This window comes from Hipposideros armiger, unplaced genomic scaffold, assembly GCF_001890085.2.
Source record: "Hipposideros armiger isolate ML-2016 unplaced genomic scaffold, ASM189008v1 scaffold_26, whole genome shotgun sequence".
Lineage (NCBI taxonomy): Eukaryota > Metazoa > Chordata > Mammalia > Chiroptera > Hipposideridae > Hipposideros > Hipposideros armiger.
In genome coordinates, this window is record NW_017731376.1 from 2,088,329 (window position 1) to 2,109,653 (window position 21,325).

Below are 21,325 nucleotides of genomic sequence, written 5' to 3' on the forward strand. Positions count from 1 at the left end.
TGATGAGAAGAGGAAGATGTTTGGTCAAAGCTAATTTCTTACCTGACAGGTAAGTGACTAGCTAAGGTGACACAATCTGAGTAGACAGAACTGAGTCCCCTGACCATGAATTCTTTGCTTTGGCTCCTGCTGCTGTTCCAGCTACATTATTAGAGTGTTTCTCGGTATATATTTTGTTCCTCATTCCCAGGTCCCTACAGCATCATGATTAACCTAGTTCCTTAGTCCGAGTTCCCCGACAGAGGCCTGAATTATTTATTTACTTTTTAACATTTGGTGTATGTGATTTTTTTCCAAATGGCTTTGATTTTACCACCCCAACCCTTAATAGTCTCTGCAAAAGGAACATAAACACTTTGCTAGGAAAAAAAATTTTGGTTTACATCATATTTTATTTTATTACAATCCATAAATATACTTTTATATAAATGGAATCATTGTAGAATTTATATCTTAAGGCACTAAGTTTCCAAAGTTAAGGAACTTACTGTACTTTGCTCTCTCACTTTAATCATTAAAACATGAGAAGTAAAACTACTAACATAATATTCAATTTGAAGCTTAAATTTAGTAGAATAAATTAAGTACATTCAGAAGTCTCAAGTACAAAATCAATAGGCTAGAGGCTGAACTCACAATCTTGACATGGTTTGATCATCACTTGGTTTATTCTCACTACTCACTTTTTTTATTTACAAATCTGAATGGAATGCAAATTCTACCTTTAGAGAGTACAACAGAGGTGTTAAACAGAAGAGATGCTTCTATTCATTCACTATAACTCAGCACCTTTATCTTGCTGTAAAACATGACTCTCTCATGTCTTGAGCCTCTTACTGAGCAGTGAATGTTTATCCATGGACAGTCCATTTCTCTTTTGGCTGGGACGTTCTCTCTGCTCTGGAGCACCCTCACTCAGCACTGCCAAGTGAGCTTCCTTAGTCATCTGCAAGACAGGCGCACAAACTCCAGCAGGTCTCCAGCCGTAACCTTCCCAGCCTCCCTGGGGATGATCCACCCACCGATGCACAAACACAACACAACACAACACAACACAACACGCCTGTTCCTCCCTACCCTGGATTAGTGTCTTCCATAAATATTTGACATGTGATGTCAACATAAAATGTGGGACTCTAACTCCAAAGTAGGATGTCCCGTAGTGAACTCCTTTACTTGGAAGCTCCTTTTCAATGTTTGCTCAGTTCTTACACCCATGATTGTGTCCTGGACAGATAAGCTACTCTGGGACAGCGGATAATCACTGATGTCTGAAATTGGTTTGTGCTGTACCGAGAGAAGCAGTCCTGTTAGCAAATCATTTGCTCTCTCAAATGGCCTAATGTTTTTCAATCAGGAAAGGGACTTTGCTGACTGCACTGGATGTGCAGGGAGGCTCGAGGCACTGAGTGTTCCTTTATGGGTCAAAGACATAAACAAATTATGCAACAAAGCTTCTCAAGTTTTTGCCTTACTGTTTCCCCACTCGGGAGCTCTTTCTCACACCCTGGGCAGCTCAGGGAGAGAATGGACAGGCCCTCTGCTGGAAGCACATCAAATGCAGAAACTAGGCCACTCGGTGCCAGATAGTTCCCAGTCCCCAGTGGCCATTGGAAGTTTCTACTTTAGTTCACTACAGGACCAAATGCTGGCATTTTGGAGTCAGCCTGCCAATGCTCCTGCTGATTTTAAAGAGTCGTGTGTGGGCCTCTGAGGCAGTGTGAGGTGGTCTTCAGAGCAAATGAGAAGGCGTTTAGGGCATGTGTTGTCATCTCTCTATATTTTGAAGGCCCTCTTTATGGGCGCTGAGGGTGTTTTCTTTGTTGTTATGGGATTGATCCTATCAGAATGGTTCTTTGACTTTATTTCTTTCAAGTGGTCTGACACACACATTGAAATTTAACTGTACACTTAAAATTGCAACAATAAGCCAACCCTAGCAAAGGTGGGTTTTATTCTAAAGGTACCTGTATAATTTTTAAAAATTTAAATTCGTTTTTCATAAATTCCTAAAGTTTGAAATGTTTCCCCTAAAAATAAAGTAGCAGCTTCTTACCTTTGTCCTGCCTGGTGTATTCTCAGAGATCATATTCTCAGTTTTGTCTCTGGTGGCTTCTTCTAAAGCTACATCAAGGAAGGTACAATGGAGAAGACAGAACATAAAAATCTCAAAAAAAAAAAGCCCTTCAGTATCCACAAGAAAACCCTTAAGAATAAGAGGTCAATCTGTTAAAAAATGTGTCACTATGACAATTGCTGCTTTTAAGCTTTTATTATAGCCTTTCATCATTATAATTTACAAGTAGCACTGAGCCTGTATTAGCTATGCCTAGGTCACTTTATTCAAAGGAAATTTTTTGGCCCATCATTGACAATGCTTAAGACCTGAGTTGACTTTTAAGTAATAGTGACAGACTTGCCCCAACCTCTACTCTTTCTGCTGTCTGGTCCTTCAAGGGACCAGAGGACACCAGGTTGTGTGAAGAACACTTGCCAGTTTTGGGTGTCAGCATACTCTAAGTCCAAAGGCAGTGACTTATTACAAACAACTTTGGCTGACTCTCAAGTTCCCAAACATTAATTATCTATTTTGCATGCTACATTGATTCCTGGCTTTTCAGCCTTTTCCTAAGCCTAAAAGGCTGATAAGGGAGCAGAGAAGTTGAATCTTAAAAATAACTAAAGCAACAACAAAATTCCAACATTCAACACTGCTTTATGTTTTTCAACATGGTTTTACATTGCTAATTTACTTTCTAATATCAATTTATGCCCATGATAGAACAATAAATTAACTTAATTATATAATATAGATAAACAAGATAAATTCCTGACAGGCTATAAAACTGAATGACAAACAAAAGCCCTCAAAAATTAAATTGTAATAAGTGAAATACACAAAATCAAACGATTCAGCATACAGCAAATAATTGTTAACCTGTAGGCTATAATTTTTATTAATAATATTTCACATATTTCCATGATACAGTGTTGAAATACTATACCCGACAGCATTTGTGGTGCATGGTACAATGCAGAGATGCAGTTTTTAAAAGAGTGAAAATAAATAATAAAAATAAAACTGCCATTTTAGTAAAAGCTTAGATTTGGAGTTGTGTGAGTACAAACAAAAAACTTCAATTTAACTAACTGTCCATGAGGAAGTTATTATTTTTCAGCTTTCTTCTTCTAGTTCTTACTACAAAGTTAACACTCATTTCTGTTCCCCTTCACTTCTATCATGAATAATAAGATACACGGCCATGTATGACCAGGTCGGGGTTGGGGGTGGGGGGCATGGGTGTGGGGGGCAAGGAGGTATCTAAAAAAATCTGTGGACAGACCTGTTAGAATCCCATCCAGTTGGTCCACCATAAACTTTGCATCTTCTTCAGTGAAACACATAGGTGGTTTTATTTTCAGCACATTTCTATGAGGTCCATCGGCACTGAGAAGCACTCGCTTTTCTTTCATCCTAATTAGGAGGCAGGAAATACATGTGAGTGCATACAAATGGTAACCAAGATTCTGTAAGAATGATGTGAACACAGAGCAGTTTAATATTCTGCATACAAGAAGCCCACATTTATGAATTGCATGTGTCTTAAACTTTCCTTATTTGGAGCAATGGAAGGAAGTAAAAGAAGCTTTCAAGAGGGTGGGCACCCTAGAACCAGGACACCAAACGGGGTGGGAGTGCATTTACTTGTAAATAATGTGCTGAGCTTCAGCTGTGGCAGGAGTCCTTCTCTGACGGTCCTTCACTAAGTCAATTCCAATAAAAAGGCCAACACCCCTGAGGGAGGTGAAGAAAGAAAGCTTGACACACACTATCAAACATTGTATTGTCACAAAAAAATTAACAGTCTCTAAACTTCAGTTTAATTTGAGGCTGAATGTGACACCTTTTAAGGGTAATTGTAATTGATTTTACCTAATCCAAGATACCAATCCAGCATCCACAACTCTTTCTAGGTTTTGAAACAAGTTAGTTTTTGTCATCTGGTTTCCACCTGCCCCCCCAAACCCCCTTAATTTTAAAAGAAAAAGGCTTAAAAAACAACCTCTTCAGACTACTTACTTTCTCAGGGCATTAATGATGATAAATGTTTAGTGTTTATATGTATATATACCTATGCAAAATATTGAGTTTTCCAGGATATCATTTTAAATAATTTTTAATAGATAATTTAAAGTTACTTTAAGTCCCCTTTTTTCATCGTTTTGGTGCTGAAATTAATGTAGCTTTATCTTTTAAAAAACGTATAAAAGTTAGGAAAGATATAATATATACCCAAAAGTTAACAGTAGTGATGATATCTGGGTTCTAGGTTAAAAATGAGTTTTGCTTTTTTATATTTTCAGTGTTTTCTAGATTTAGTTTTATGTAATTTATTTTAAATGTATCAGGTAAAATACAAGCTATTTTCATTTGGAAAAATGAGTAACTACATGACAACGTCACGATAAACATACCTGATATCTCCTATTAAAGCGTGCTTGGCCTTCTGTTTATTCAGTAACTCAGTAAGATAACTCCCTACTCTTGTGGCATTTCCTTGAAGGTCTTCGTTTTCAATGACATCCAGGACGGCCAAACCAACAGCAGAAGATACTGGATTTCCTCCATACTTCAGAAAAAACGATACATGAGAAAATACAATAGTTGAAAACATGATAGTGGTATTGCTTCATTTATAAGAAATCTGTCTCATACATAAGCAAGTAAAGATATAATTTCAATAAAATGTTCTCTTGTGATATTAGTTTCGTGGACTTAGACTATAGCATGATTGTATTCATTCAAGATTAAAGGAAAATTAATTCCAAATTATATTCCCCATGCTGCAGGACTAGCAGGAAATTTATTAGTTCAAAAAAATAGACAATGTGTTGGGAATTAGGATTTCAAAGTACAGTTCAGTGAGGGGGATATGGATTTCTGCCCTTGAATAGTTGTGTGGAAACAGCTAAGCAATGACATTTTTTCCAAATACTTTATGTCCTTAGATAACAAATCCTATCATACCTATTGTATAAACTATAATAATTTTTCCAAGCTTAAAGCTTATGACTTTTGGGGGTAAAACCAAGGAAATAAAATTTCCCAAAGATAAAAATTTAGTATCTCCTATGACAGCCATATAACTTTTATAGTACCAAATTATATGTTTTGGAAATTTAAATATAATTTGAAACAAAGAAATATTATCATCTGTTAATGAAATATCATTACCTCTAGAGTTTAACAGAACAACCATCTATTAGTAGAATAATTAAAAAGAACATTTGAGGAAGGGAAAAGATACAGAAGGGAAAATACAAGAATTGTTCCAGTTAGATGAAACATTGTTAGATCAAAGTTTGGCTAGGGTCCTGGGGTGCTTAGCTGGCAATACTGAACTTTAACCTTCAGGAGATAGGCAAGAAGTATAAGAACATGCATTAGTTCCCCCTATTAGCAATAAAGTCATAGACCAAAATATACCGTATTGAAATACTCCATCCCAGAGCTGCTGAAGGCTTCTGCAATTTCTTTGGTTGTTATCACACATGCCACTGGATGGCCATTGCCCATTGGTTTTCCCATTGTGACAATGTCTGGAACAAAGTCTTCGCCATGCATTTGGAAGCTCCAGAAATGTTTTCCAACTCGTCCAAAGCCTACCTGAACTTCATCAGCTATGAACACACCCCCTGCTCCACGTACATACCTGAAAAGCAAAAAAGGACAGTCTTATGCCTTCAGGTCGCAGAGAGTCCCCACAGCCACCCACAAAGATACAGATTATTGAGGACTTAAAAAGTGTTGTTAATCTGGAGGCTGTAATCTTTGTTAAAAATATTTCAGTGCTCAAAACCCCCAATGACATCTATGTGATGTCATTGACTTTGAAATATAATCACATAATTTCCAGATTAGATTTATTCTACATTGTTTGGGTTTGTGCTACTTAAAGTAAGCTCTACTGCAGTATTTTAAATGGGAAGAGAAAGAAGTGAACAAGATACAGTGTTAAAGGGGGTTAATCTTCAAATTTTTACTAACTGGTCAGGCTTCGGCACCAGCCAATCAGAGAGGATGGCAGGCCAGGCGCTGGCACAGAGTCCTGGAGGCCCCCCTGCTGGACCATGGTTAAGCCCTTTATTTGCTGGATCTTGGGAAGGTGGAGGAATTTCGGGAGTCCTGGGGTGGCAGGTGCTCCGAAGTGGCTATTTACCAACTAGTTTGGAAGTATGTCAATATTTTAACAACCACTATGGCCCTACGGAATTGTCATGGTGCCCTCAGTTTGACCAAGGGTGCCCACATCAAGTACATACTCTGCCACTTTCTGGAAGTAGCCTGCTGGAGGAATTATTTGTCCGCCACAACTCTGCATGGATTCAGCAATAAAGGCAGCAATCTATACAAGAGAAGATGGGGTCATAGTCCATTAGGTCCCCTCATATCACCTAAAAAGAGGACTTCTTAGAGAGCAGGTATTTAAAAATGGCTGCAAATGGACCTGTGGCAAGGGGCGAGTAGGCCATTTGATTAAAAAGAAAAGATGTCTATGCTGGAAAAGCAACTGATTTGAAGCATTCATTTCGGAAACTCTAGGGTATCAGCGAAACTTGCCATGAGAAATGGAGGAGAGGACGCTTTCCATTTCTCCATAATTAACTTAAATGCAGTGTTTTCTTTAGGATCAACTGAATAAAACTGATGTTTTGATCAGTCTTGATACGAATCTCTAAAAAAAATTACTCAGGTTCTAAATACATGACTGTGGTGCCTATTTCCTCAGCTTGGTGAAACAGGACTGCCTGAGCCTGGAATTTGCATTAAGTGGGATGGTGACCTGAGGCCACACACTAGTTGCTGTGTTATATTTCTAATTCTTGCCCGGAACCAGGTTTGACTCAACAGAATTAGGCAATTCACAATAGCAACTACAGAGGAAGTGTTCTAGAAGCTAAGAAAGAAGTAGAAAATAGACAATGCTGAACTAAGAAGAGAAAGCACAAAAATGAGATATGAAGTCAAGAGAACCAAGGTTCTAGTCCAGACTACCTCTTAGTATTAATAAATAGCTCCATTACCTTGGCTTAAGTCCTTCACTTTAGAATATTTCATTTATTAGCTATAAAATGAAGTTGTTGGACTCAACCGATTTCTTCTCTACAATTCCATGACTTTGTGAACATATTTAATATTCTGAAGCATCCATTTTATATTTGCTCATTGCTTTCAGCGTTGTTTATATGACAGCACCAATTCAAGAACTACTGAATGCTAATGTGCTCAAAAAATTATCCAAACCCTTTTAGCAGTAAAAAGACCATATGAACTGCGTAATGTAAATTTTTTTCCCCAGAAGCAGTGTTCACTGTTCATGCAAAGAGATAGAGGCAGCATGTGAAGAGGAAAAGCATGGGAAGCTCCCGCAACAGGAAGAGCTGAGGTCTGCCTGCGTAGGTATCACTTAGGAAGATGTGAATATCGAATGGTTAGGAAGAAAAAGAAGAGAGTTTAGCAATGCAAATGACTCTCCAGTCATTAAGACAAAAATATTTGAATAGGAAAAAGCAAAGGCTTCATTTTTATCTCAATTAAGATTTTTTATTACCATGTCGATGCCATAAGCATGATAAAAGGCAAAGCCTGTGGCACATCACATTCAAACTCCACACAAGTAACCCTCAAATGAGCTGAGAATTTAGTGTTAAGCTGCAGACAATAGGGTGAAGACTGAGAAAAATGGAAAGTCTCTTTTCTACTCAAGAGGATTCTGGTTCTGTCTTAGAAGTCCAGGCCCAGATTGGAAGAACCTTTTCAGCCATGACTTATCCAAGCCCCGGGGCTTCAGGAAAGTTGAACCAGTTGAAGGGAAGTGCCAAGGCTTCCTTGTGGGTCCTGGAGGCTGCACTAGACCTGAGGCTCCAGGGCCACTCTGCCTTTCCCATTCCCATCACTGCATATTAGTCCCTAGTGCTGCTGTCCAGTAGAATAGTCTGTCACCGGTATATCACCTTCCTTAATCCTCTCTCTCCTGTCCCTGTGAACCCGAGTCTGCATCCCACTGGGAAGGCCAGTTAGGCCACCAGTTTTGGAACAGGCACAGTGATTGCATTTCCAGGATAAATAAAAATAGATAGTCTTAGAGTCATTGACTATAATACTGTACTTTTTGAAATATGAACCAACTGAAAAAGGAACCAGAAAAGAACAGAAAGGGACCTGAGATCTAATTCTTTTCCATCTCTCCAATGTATCACAGTGATTTAAATCCATTTTATAAAAGATGTCAAAATGTTTCCAAAGCGGTAAATACAAACCTTCCTCCCATTCTTATGAGCTTCTTCAATAATTTTCTTCACTTCATCTGCATAAGCGCTGGCTGGGTCTTCATGGTCTTCTCTATATTTTCCTCTGTAAGTATCTGGAGTTGGTGCCTGAAAACATCAAATGATACAGTTTCTCATGATTTGCCTTTTGGACAAGTGAGCCTTTAAAATTTGGCATTTCCCCATGAGAGCACATTAGAAAAGTGACCATGTGGACTTAAGTGACTTTAGGTTATTTGGTTCTTTTTCTGTAACATTTCTGAATTTTAATTTTTTTATTATTATTATTTTTATCCATAGCTGCTCAGACGAATTCTGTTAAGTGCTGAAATCTCCGCATCATGAACGGGAACTTGGATTTGCTCCTAGACCCTTAGAAGTCAAGATAGCATCCCTATTCACATAAGGACCAAATTCAAATCAACAAGTGTGACTATATTGTTTGAAAATTTCAATAAATGGAAACTGGATTAACTATTCTAGATTGAAAATAAACCAACACTTACCAGTTATATAGCAAATTATAATCACTGAGAAAACTAGAGTGCCTCAGCATTAAATCCAGATTTTAAAATCTTGAAAGAAGATATTGATGATTTGCTTAACAAAGTCTACTGAACCTTAATTAAAGTTTTAAACTTGATTGGTTTCTTTATTCTATTTACTATTTATTTTACTTAATAAATCTATATAATAATTTAGCATAGAGTCATACACACTTCATTCAACTCTGAATTTCAAGCTGACATCAGTGATGGCGAGTAATTAAAGATCAAGGGGCAAGAAAAATAAAGTGATAGTTGTGAATTACAGCTCTCACTACCACTATACTAACTTGCCCATTGTGTTACTCATCAATGGGTTTTAAGCCACATCTTGTCATTAACTAACTTTTGACTTCAGCAAGTCACATACTGCTCTAGATCTTAGTATCTTTTTCATGGTTTCATTTCGATGAAAGGATTGGACTGGATTATCACTAGGCATTCTTCCAGTACTAACATTCTGATTCTTGGTTTCTAAAATACTTACCACATGCACAAATTCTTTTTTAACAGCATTGCCCTTTCCAAATTTATATGGACTGATGTCAATTAAAGATGATAGGTGACCATGGTAAGCACTGAAAAGAAAAAGAACAGTAACCGAGATCACTCAAAGAAGGATGTTTTTCTAATATGTGAAAAATAGTATTGCATATCATCCAGGGAGAATCTCAGCATTGGTTCCAGATTTAACTATATGGGATCTAATTTTTCATGGCAAGACTGGCCATTTAATTTGTCCAGTTCTCCTTATTCATGTAGCAAAACACAGGAAAAGCCAAGTATGTATCCTCAAAGACAATTTCTTTTTAGCGGTTAAAGAACTTAATTTCTTTAAATTATATAATATCTGCTAAATTAGACTGTCTGAAGGTAAAAAGAAAATTTATAGCTTCATGAAAACCTTCATATAGATGTATTCCTTAAATGTATTTGATAGTTACATTCTAGTAAATTTTTAAAAATAACCTCATATCATAGAATGGGCTGTGTTTCTGTTTAGGATGGTTTCCAAAGGATGTCTAGTCCCATATGTCAGGCAAATACAAGTTAGTAAGGAACAGACGGTCTCTTCAAGAACTAAGACTGAGAGGTGATCAAGTGGCTCTGAAATTCCTTTCTCTTACTTAATATACAGGTGGCTATGATATTCCTCTTTCTGTTTCTTGCCCAGAGGTATAATTGGGAGATCTGGAAAAGAAATATCAAAGGCCCATGAATAGCAAAGAGGGAAGACTTCCCCTATCATAGATTAAACCATCCTACAGGGCTAGAGTAATAAAATTAGTATGGCACTGGAATAAGAACAAAGAGACGCCTAGGACAGAGGGCAGCCTCAGAGATACATCCATACATAAATGGTAACAGTGGACTCCAGATAGATTCAATATGAGGAGTAATTATAAAGGCAGTAGAAGAAAATAAAGAACATCTTTGTAATCTGGGAGGTTAGGAAAGAGATAGTAACAAAACTTAAAAAACACATACCATAAGATGAAAATTTTATCTATTTGATTTGATGAAATTTAAAGATTTCTGCTGAAGGATACCAATGACTTACCATATTTCCCCATGTATAAGATGCACCCTTTTTTTTGAAAAATTTGGGTTCTAAAAACTGGGTGCGTCTTATATAGTGGTTGTAGATTTTTTACTTGCATTTCCCGCTTTTTTCAAATTTCACTTTTTTATGATGAGTAAAACTTGAGTTCAATAACTTTATGTAATACATTTTTTTTCAAATTTCAGGCCCCAAAATTAAGGTGCATCTTATATATGGGAGAATCTTATACATGGGGAAATACGGTAGTTAAAAGACAGATGCTAGATACAGAAAAAATATTTAAAATGTCTCAAACTAAAAGACATTAATGTCCAATATGGTGGTTCTCAATTTTGCCTCCATATTAGGATCACTTAGGAAATTAAAAATATATATACTGTTTTCTAGAATCCACCTCTAGAGATTCTTTTAATTGGTCTAGAGTGGGGCCTGGGCATTGGTACTTAAAAAAAATGTCCCAGTTAATTCTAAAACACAGTTAAGGTTGAGATCCTCTAATCTAGATTATATAAGCAACAGCAAATCAACAAGAAAAGGGTAGAACCCCAATAAAAAAATGGGCAAAGAATATGAACAGGTCATTTCCAGAAGAGAAATCACAAATGTATAAGTGTATGAAGAGATACTCAAACTCATAATGAGAAAATTACAAATCTAGTAGGTATATTTTATACCTACTAGACTGATAGCAAAAATTAGGAAAAAAATAGAAAGCAGGATACTATTATGTTTTGGTGAGGATATGGAAAAATAGGAAATTTCATGTACTGTGTATTCCTGCAACCATTCTGGAGATGGACCTGGCAGTATTTAGTCAAATTTGCAATGCTTATAGTGCCCCTATGGCCTCGCAAACCAGTTTCTGGGTTTTTATCCCTAAGAAATTCTCAGAAAGGTCTGTTGGAGCACATGTACAAGGATGCTCATTGCTGTGCTGTTTGTGGAAGCTGGAGGTATCCACCACTGGGGGAATGATAGGCAGGACTTCCAGCTGTGCTGTCCCCCAGGGCAGTCATGCCCACGTGTGGTTATTGAGCATGTAGAATGCAGCTAGTCAGAATTGAGATGTGCTGTAAGTATGGGGCACACATTGAATTTTAAAGCCAATACAGAAAAAAGAGAGAGAGAGATAAAACATTTGATATCTTTATACTGATTATGTGTTGAAATATTTCGGATATAATGGCTACTAGAAAAATTTAAGTTCCCTATGTAGCTCACAGTATATTTCTATTGGAAAGCACTGAATTAGAAGAACAGATGTATACCCAGAAACATAGACTCTTGAAACAGTGCCGAGGGAAAAAGTCAGAAACACAAAGAGCTCTATGGCAATATTTGTAAAATTAAAACAGATGCATGTAAAATAACCTACATTTTACAAGAATAATAAATAAAAGATATATATTAGACACATTAGGATAGCTGTCTGTATATAGGTAGGGGAGAAGGGGAAACAAAAGAGAGCCAGAAAATCAATGTGGTAGCACCCTCCCACCCCTACCAAAGATGCCCACGTCCTCACCTAAACCTTGGAACCTAAGAATATGTTACACGGAAAACGGGACTTTGTCGATGTGATTGAATTAAGTATCTTGAGATGGAGAGATAATCCTGGAGGGTCCAATGTAATCATAAGTCTTTATAAGTGAAAAGAGACGGGAGGATGGTGGTCAGAGACATGAGGTGATGTGAGGATGGAAGCAGAGGCTGGAGTAATGTAATGGTTGGCTCTGAAGATGAAGGACAGGACCACAAGCCAAGAAATGCAGGTGGCCTCTAGAAGCAGGATAAAGCAAGAAACAGATTCTCTAGAGCCTCTAGAGGGACCCAGCCCTGCTGACACCTTGACTTTAGCCCGGTGAGACCCACTTTGGACTTCTGACATACAGAACTGTAAGAGAAGGAATTTGTGTTGCTTCAGCCACTAAGTCTGAGGTAATTTTTTACAGCCACATTAGAAAACAAATATACTAACCAACACATAAAGTGAGAAAAGCCTATAGAGAACAAGAAATGAGATGCATGCTGAATTTAACCCTTGTGTCTAAGATTAGTGGGTGGGGAGGTTGAAAAAAATTAGAAGAAATCTCCTTAGTAAAGACAGAAGTTGTTAGATTTCTTGTTTAAAATGTAATAAATTCATGTTTGAGAGGGAAGTTTAATAGCAACTGTTAATAGCCATAAACTAATGAAAAATTATTTTTACTTGGCTTGGCTGCTTGTGTTCTTTAAAATTTGCCATAAATTTTTATCTTTTAAATTAATCGCAGTAACATAATCACAATAGTGAAGTGGATGCTTGAATTTTTAAGAAATGTATTTTTATCTTGAAAAAGACTGAGTTACATATTGTAGTGGCTCAATAAATAATGTGTAAGAACTAAGCAATGATTCGTGCAAGGTCCATGACACCATGATAACAGCACCCAATAGAGTCTCCCCTGTTTTCAGGTATTGAGAAGGAATTTAAGTATCCTGCAGGCCTAACCTGGGTTGATCCCCTAATACATAGTAAAAATCAGTGTGCCACATATCCACCCTCCTCTACATGTGTTTATGGTATTAATATGGCTGGACTTACTGGTCAAGGGTGATCACGTCTTGGTGGCCCCTGAACTGCCGAGCCAGGCGTAAGGCTAAGTCATTGGCTTCTGATCTATAAGAAAACAGAAAGAGGGAACAATGTGACATAAGCTCTTCTTAAAATATTTCAAAATTGTAGTTTAAAAGTTATCAAATTCTAATTAGAGTGGTCCCCCATTATCTGAGGGGTATACATTCCAAGACCCCAGTGAATGTCTAAAACCATGGATATTACTGAACCCTATGTACACAATGTTTTTTTCCTATATGTACATACCTATGGTAGTTTAATTTATAAAATTAGGCACAGTAAGAGATTAACAACAATCAATCATAATCAAACACAACAATTATAACAAAATGCTGTCATGAAAATTATGTGAATGTGCTCTTTCTCTAAAATTATCTTATTGTACTGTAACCAACTTTTCACTCAAAGGAAGCACTTTTCAGTTTCTTTTTGGTATATTCAAATTGCCAGCACCAGTACTCTTGCGCGTTGGGGCCATTATTCAATAAAATCAGGGTTACTTGAACACAAGCACTGCGAAACCCTCAGTGATCAGACAGTCAATCTGATCCCTGAGAGGGCTACTAAGTGATTAATGGACAGGGAGCGTGTACAGTCTGCATACACTGGACAAAGGAACGATTCATGTCCCAGGCAGGACCGAGCCAGATGACATGAGATTTCACCGTGCTACTCAGAATGGTGCACGATTTAAAACGTATGAATTGTTGATTTTTGGAATTTTCCATTTAATAGTTTTGGACCACGGTTGGCCATGGGTAACTGAAACCGTGGAAAGCAAAATCTCAAACAAGGGGGAAGCTATTGTGTTCAGAAATGTATTAAGAAATAAGTTGAACTCCTCTCCTTCCCCTTCAATCTTGCCACCCAACAATCTCACTTCATCCTTTTAATACAAATTCCCCAGATGCCTTCAATAAAGAATGAGACAAACGGAGGAAATGCAATATGAATGAAGGATGTGCAGCCCATTTCTAACATTAGCCGAGTTCAGTCACCTCAATAGGTGACTAACTTTGAGGACACTGAGAAGCCTGCCTGAAGCCTGATCTGCCTGGGAGAAGTGGAGTGTGAGGGCCCATTAACCTGGTGACTAAACTCTGTTGTACTGGCTCAAAATTTGATTAGTTCCTTATCTATAAAATGAAGGTCATAATTTTTCTATCTGGTTCGGAGTCTATCTAGACACAGGGGAAGAAAATAATCACTTGTGGAATGTTTTCTATCTGCCAGACATCATGCTGAGTGTTTTGCTATTTACTCTCATAACTACTCTGCCAGGCAAGTATTGCCGTTCTCCTCCTTATGGATGAGGAGATAGCCTCGGAGGTTAAATAACCAGAATAAGCCCTCACAGTAAGAGGCGGAGTCAGTTTTCAGACTGAAGCCTGTTTAACTTCAAGATTATTTTTTGTACTGTTCCAGGCTCTATTGCCTCTAGTCTTTGGGGACAGTGTTCTTTGGGTCTAGTCCCTCTTTGACAGTATAGGGTTCTTTAGCAGTGAAAGTCAAATAGTATAATATTTAAATTATTGAAAGCAAGGATGCTTTATAACAAAATATTTTAATTCTTTACAAAGAAAAAAGAATGATCTCTTGGCTAAAAATTTGCTTTTAAAATATCGCATTGAAAAGAGAAAAGTAAATCACAGAATCATATAATCAAATATTTACAGAATTTCTAATAGCTAATTTTAACATATATACACATATATCATTTTTAAAATGTGAGTTTATGCTGTATATACAGGTTTCCTATAAATATAACATTGCACTGTGAGTTTATCACAAGTCATTAGATAGGTATTTTCAAAACATACTTTTTAATGGCTGCACAATATTCCCTAGAATGGATATATAGTAATTTGAGTTTACAGAATTTAAAAATTAGAACATATCTATTCACTTGAATTTATTCCTTCACTATTTGTGTCGCAAAAATATGTTCAATTGCCTAAGAAAAAAATCAATCAAAAATCTTACAAAAGTTATAGTTTGTCTAGTAGAGTTCTTTCTTTGTTAAAATGCCTCAATCATGCTTTAAAAGAACTACCTAGGCTCATGGGTTCTTTAGCTACTTACTCTACTTCCCGAAGAGGTGGGTGGCATTTGACTAGCTAGGTTTTCTCACATGAACACCAGACTTGAATATTTCTGCTATGGTCATGACCTAAGTATCTACCCTTAGGAATACTTAAGGGGACGCCTTTCCCATCTTTCACCAAGGAAGCCATGGTAATAAAAAGTTGAGTGGCATGCACCTATTAATCATCAGACTGTTACAGATTGTGCTCAAAAGCCTTGGAACAAGTGTCTGGTGTCCCATCTACAACAGGTTCATGGAGAAAAGCAGAAGAACCAGATTGGTCAGATCCCCAGTGAATGGTCACTTAGTAAATAGCAAGAATGTCAGGGAAACTTTAAGAGACATTTGTGCTCTACCACGAAGCAAAAAAGGAAAGGTATGTGCCTGAGAGTAATCAAAGAGATTTCTGGGAATGGGATGGGTGGGAAGCCTGGAAACATACCCTGAATTCGTAAAATAGCAAACAGAGAGTTTCTCCGGCAGGGTTGTGGAAAGGCGCTTGGCGTACTCTACAATGTTGTCGTGGAGGAATCGAGAATTTGTGTTTAGCACTTCCATCTGTTTCAGGGCAGCTTTGACCACTTCTGGGTGACAGTGTCCCACTAAAATTTAGGAGACAAAAACCAAAGAAATAAGTTACAATACTAAATGCCTGGCAAGTGAGGGGCGGGGGTGGGGGTGGTAAAGCAAGAAAACACAAGTTGAGCTTCTTTCTGTTCCAAGTTTTGCTACACTCTTCTCTGCTAGGACTTTTGCTGGGTTCATTCAGCAAAGGAACTTCAGGCCCTGCAATTCCCGGGGCAAACATTAAGGGTGCCATGTCTGCCTTACTCCATAGAGGTATCAAGGCACAATAAGACAGGACAGTTACCATGGGCGACGTTGTTGATGCAGTCCAGGTACTGTTCCCCTTTCTCGTCAAACATGTACTGCCGCTGGGCTCGCACTATTTTGATAGGATCCGCAGCAAAGAAAACTTTGCATGAAGGCCTAGAAATAATAAAAGGAAACATTCTGGTCTGTTAGTGTTTTTCCTTCTCAATGAAGGTCACGATAAGTGGAAAATTACAATTACATAAAGGAAAGGGGAAACACAACCTGGCTGACACAACTTTTTATTTCATATCGGCCTGGAACCTTTTACCTTAATCCCCCATTCGTGACACTGCTCACATTTCTTATGCTTGTTATATTAAATTTGCCATGATTTGACAACCCTATTTAGAAGCACATGGATCAACTCTGACAGTTCTAATTACACAAAACAATAACTAATTTTCCTTTAGGAAATTTAGTTCTACTAGGGAAAAAAAAACTTTTTTTTTTTTGAGGCTTACTGGGTATCAGGAACTGACAAATATTACAAATATTATCTCATTCAATACTCCCAACAATTATATAAATAGGGGTTACTGTCATTCTCATTTTTATAGGTGAGGAAACTGGGGCACAGAAAAATTAAGGGACTTGTTTTAGATTACACAGCCAGTAAGTGAGAAAACCAGAATTTGAAAGTAGACTGTCTTATGCCATAGTCCAAAATAGTGCTTGCTTGCTTTCTCTCTTTCTCCTTCTAATCTAATTTATAAAGAAAAAAATAGCACTAAAGGCTAAATACAAATAACTTAGTGTTACATACTATGAAAGTGATTTTATAGGAGATCATTTCCATGTCTTTGAGTGGTACTTGTCCTGTATCAAATGGGTTTTCTATTCTTAAATAATAAAATCCAACTATTCTTCTAAACCCTTAATCCATTCTTTTGAGCATAATAAAGTCATCCACGTTCTTGATTATTTGGATGAATGTCTACAATATAAACTTTAGCAACATAGAAACATCACAGAGCTTTCTGATAATGGCTATACAGACATTCAAAAACTAATACAATGTATTATTCTTATTTTGGTGATTTTGCATGCACAAAAATTGCCACATGCATAAAAGGCAATTTAGAGGGTAATTAGATACTTCTATATGAAGTCCATATGCAATTCTTTAGAAAATATTTTGATTATTGTGAATAGGTAATCTTAAATTTTAAAATTGCCTAAGATTAAGCATCATCAGCTAAAACCAAACTACTATTTAATGGGAATTTCTTATTGGTTCAAATTCAGGTGTTAGTTTATACCTATGAGTTAAAATCCAAAGACCCCTTTGTTATGAATATGGGCTGAAAACTGCAGACTTCACCTTGCCTTGTTAATGACTTTCCACCTTGCCCCTCAGACCTTGGGTAAAATTCTTCCCGTCAGTCCATGGCTACATTCCTCCTTTTACAGAATTTGATCCACTCACGTCAGAAATCATTAGGTTTTCCTTGGAATCTAACTGTATAGCATTGAAAACTAACAGAAAAAAAGTGGTGATTAGAAAAAGGGAAAGGGGCGATAGGGTAGTGAGGAGGAATCTGCCCATTTTGACTGTACCGCGCGCGCTGGGTTGAGAGAGCTTTAGCTTTAACTAGACTCCTAAAGCATTTAGCAACTTCCCGGGTTGCTCTCAGGAGCCTCAGTATGAGAAACTGCCCAGCACTTCTTCGAAGAGGACCCTGGTTCTTTCCTTTCTTGTCCCCCCCAGTTCTGTCTCTGGCCCTCCCGCTGCAGCGATTGTTAATTATATGTTAATATTGCAGACCGTGGATTTTACAGGAGTTAAGGGTCACGAACGGCCTCAATCATCATTCAATTTTACATGTACCTTAAAAAAACAACACCAAACCAGCTCGCATTTATTATAATGTTTCATTTGCTCGCTCCTATGAAGCAGAATGTTATTCCTACTTTCATAGAAGAGGAAATTAATTTGACAGAGGTCACACTGGTAACACGACACCCTACTAGGACCAGAGCCCAGGTCTGACAACGTTCAGTCTCTTACGTTCACCAGTATATTACCAAGTCGTTTATGGCATGGGCAAAACAAACAGTAGACTGGAGAGAACACTGCATTTTTAAATTGAAGCGAGGGCACAGCAGGGCACAGCGAGGGAGACTACGGTGGTTAAGTAGCATCTTAAAGAAGGTGGTGGTTCCCAAGTTTTCCTACTGGCTGTGTTAACCCTTTACCACTTAACCAAGCATGCAATATGAAAAAGTTCACTTTAAACAAAAGTTGTCAGCATTAGCTTGTTTTCACAGTCATCATCAGAAACATTTTTGAGTTCATAGTTTTGAAAAGCTTTTGACTTGGTGGGAATAAAGGAGAAGTACCCTTCCTCCTCCCAGCGCCCATCCCTGGAATGGTGTTTCCCTAGGGCCATTAACCCTCACGGGTCAACCCCTCCAGCCGGCCCACAGCCCCTCTCCTACCCTGATTGCAGAGCCTGGACCACACTGAAGCGGGCTGGGAGGCGCCCCTGCTGGCAGCAGCGCGCGTGCGCAGGTGCCTCTGGGCGCTCGGCGGCGGGCGGCGGCGGCAGCTCGCGGAGCCTCTGCGTGGCGCGTCTCGCGCGCCGGCTCCCTGCCAGGCTTCAGCTTTCTGCCCCCTGCCCTGGTTGTTTCCCCTTCTCTGTGCCTTTCCTCGGGGCTGGGGAGCCCTTACCCGATGTGCTTCCTCCTCAGCGCCAGAGTATCTTGCTTGCAGTACAGCTCGCGCATGGTGGCGGAGTGGCGGGGGCGCTCCCAGATGTTTCCCCTCTCCTGTCTGCGCGCCTCCTCGAGAGCCCACGGACTGCCTCCGCAGCGGGCCTTTCCTCCCGTTATCCAGCGTTGGGTCCCCTTGCCCTGGGCTTCAGAGGGCACTGGAGGCATCAACCAGCTAGGGTCATCTCCCTTTTAAGTCTCGCCCTGCCTTTGCCCTTCCCCAAGCCCCACCCTCCTCCTCCCCTCTTCTGCCTGGTGCCTGCTTGGCAAGTCGCTGGACTAGCCACTCATTCGCCACCCACCCCCGCCCCCATCCGAGCTGGCTTCTGTTACTGCCCTGCTGGTGCTCACTTCCCTTCCTCATCCCTTTACTTCTTCTGACTGTCCTTTTATTTTCCTAACTTTGCTTTGCCTTCGCCTTTCTTCTTTGCTTGCGAATTTCCTCCTTCCCACTTTCTTGTTTCTTTTTTGTGCGTCTCATTATTTGCTTGCCAACATTCAAAGATAGGCACTCTCTGGAGATAGCAAGACTGAACAGTTGTCTCCAGTCTCACACTGAGAGTACTCCATTCGTAACCTACCGTAACTCAACAAAAGTAAAAAGTCACATGCCCTAAGGATAAATGACAGACTCATTTCGGCATTTGTCAGGAGTGGAAATGGACAGTGTTTTAAACATCGCTTTAACAATAACTACACTTCTAATTTCTCTAGTACTGCACAGATTACAAATCATTCACGTGATGTATTTGGTTCAGTCCGAGAAACAACGGAGAGATGAGCAGGAGCAGGAGTGTTATCGTCCCATTTCACGTATGGGCAAAGTGAGGCGGTCCATGTTCCACAGTTAGACATCTACCTGCTGGTGAACTTGGAATTCATTCCGAGGTTTCTTGAATTCCTTTAGGATGATCTGTGCACACTGACCAAATTTGAAGTTAAATAGGTAGACAGAAGAAACTAACTATAGCATTAAATCATAAATTATTTTAAAAATCGGAGATCATCTGCTTTAACCCCTCCATTCTGTAGATAAGAGCAGTGAGGCACAGGAAAGGTAAAGTCTTATTCAAGGTCACAGAACTACTTAGCCATAGAATTTCTTTCTGTGCTTTGAAAGGCAGCAGAGAAAGCCTAATTTACCTATAACAACACACTTGATAAATATTTGCAAATGACCTTTCTCTTGAATAAAGTTGTTAGTTTACATTAATGCACTGCAGGAGAATTACATTGATAAGATAGGTTGAGAAATGGACTCCTGTGATGAACAGCATGTTGAGAATTCTAGGTGCTATAAATGAAGGGCAGAAGTCACTTAAGAAATTGCATGAACTAGCAATCATGTAATCTTGGTCTAGTTCCATACCTAAGAGATATTGCCAAATGTACATCTACTTCAAAAAGAACTAATGAAGTCACAGATAGTCATGCCCCCTCCACAAACCTCCAATGGTCCCTTGTTATATCCAGCGCCTTATAATATGTTCAGTATATAGTGCTGGACTTAGAGTCTTGAGTTCTAGATAAGAAACTGTCTGGGCTTCTTAACCTTTTGGAGGCCTACTTTCTTTGTATTTAAAACACACACACACACACATACACACACACACACTAAAAAGTATCTCTCTCTGACTCAAAGCATTATAAGTAAGGCTTAAAAAATTGTGGAAAGTGTGCCAGAATTATTTAGATCTCAAAGTTCCTGTCTTCTTGGTCCTTTTGTTTTTTTCACCTGGCCTCTCAGCAGAGCTGAGCACTCCTTTTTTCTTGGAACGTTTTCTCTTTCGATTTCTTGAGTCCTCCATACTCTCCTGGTTTTCCTCTTATCTCACTCAACATCTAAATGTTGGTATCTCTCCAAGTCAGGGTATGCCCTTTCTTTTCTCTGCCCTCTTTCCCAAGGTGATCCACAATGATTCCCTTGTATTTAGAACCCATCGAGGTACCAGATTTACATCTCTATCCAGATATTTCTTCTCAGTTCCAGATTCTCCTAGCCACTTCCTTTCTTGACATCTCCACTTAGAGGTCTCATGAACACCTCAGACTGCATGAATCCAAAATGAAAGCTTTGGTCCCCACCCCCCAAACTATTGCCTCCAATAAACCCCCATCACCAGGCATTTATTCACTCATTTAGGAATGAATGGACCTGCCCTTGGTGGCTCCCATTCAGATGGGCACTGTCCAGTACGTAGCCACTAGCCACAGGTATGCTTAAGGACTTGAAATGTGGCTAGTCTGAATTGAGATGTGCTATCAGTGTAAAACACACACCATATTTTGATGACTTAGTACAAAAAATGTAAAAAAATCTCTTATTTTTTATACTGATTATTTGTTGAAATATTTTGGATATATTGGGTTACGTAAAATATTTCTGTAAAATTAACTTCACCTGTTTTTAATGTGGCTACTAGCAAGTTTTAAATTACATAGGTGGTTTGTATTCATTTTCTATTGGACAGCATTATTGTAGGTAGACAGAATAAACAAATAAATTAACAAGACAATGGCTTCAGTTGCTTTAACTGTGTTAAGTACCTTTAAGTAACTGAGGGAAATGATCCTAAGCCAGAAACCTGAGTCCT

General features: G+C 38.6%; 1 protein-coding gene across 1 annotated transcript; it reads right to left on the minus strand.

Annotated features, from left to right (window-relative positions):
- Positions 1–372: 372 nt before the first annotated feature.
- ETNPPL (ethanolamine-phosphate phospho-lyase) lies at positions 373–18,919 on the minus strand. The gene is made up of 13 exons (XM_019636093.1): positions 18,691–18,919; positions 16,015–16,133; positions 15,586–15,745; positions 13,025–13,099; positions 9,364–9,454; positions 8,323–8,439; positions 6,325–6,407; positions 5,489–5,714; positions 4,477–4,631; positions 3,707–3,796; positions 3,345–3,475; positions 2,057–2,124; positions 373–946 (listed from the first exon to the last, which is right to left on the minus strand). The coding sequence occupies exons 1-13, from the start codon at positions 18,897–18,899 to the stop codon at positions 818–820; spliced, it is 1,653 nt and encodes a 550-aa protein (XP_019491638.1). The 5' UTR covers positions 18,900–18,919; the 3' UTR covers positions 373–817.
- Between the last annotated feature and the right edge of the window lie 2,406 nt (positions 18,920–21,325).

Bases quoted from the DNA above. Each gene is read 5' to 3' on its own strand.
- ETNPPL (XM_019636093.1), bottom strand. From the start codon at position 18,899: ATGCCTCCAGTGCCCTCTGAAGCCCAGGGCAAGGGGACCCAACGCTGG. The intron at 9,455-13,024 runs GTAAGTCCAGCC...TTTTCTTTTCAG, and splicing joins GACGTGATCACCCTTGACCA to TGCTTACCATGGTCACCTAT. The intron at 3,797-4,476 runs GTATGTTTATCG...CACCTCCCTCAG, and splicing joins GCTTTAATAGGAGATATCAG to GGGTGTTGGCCTTTTTATTG.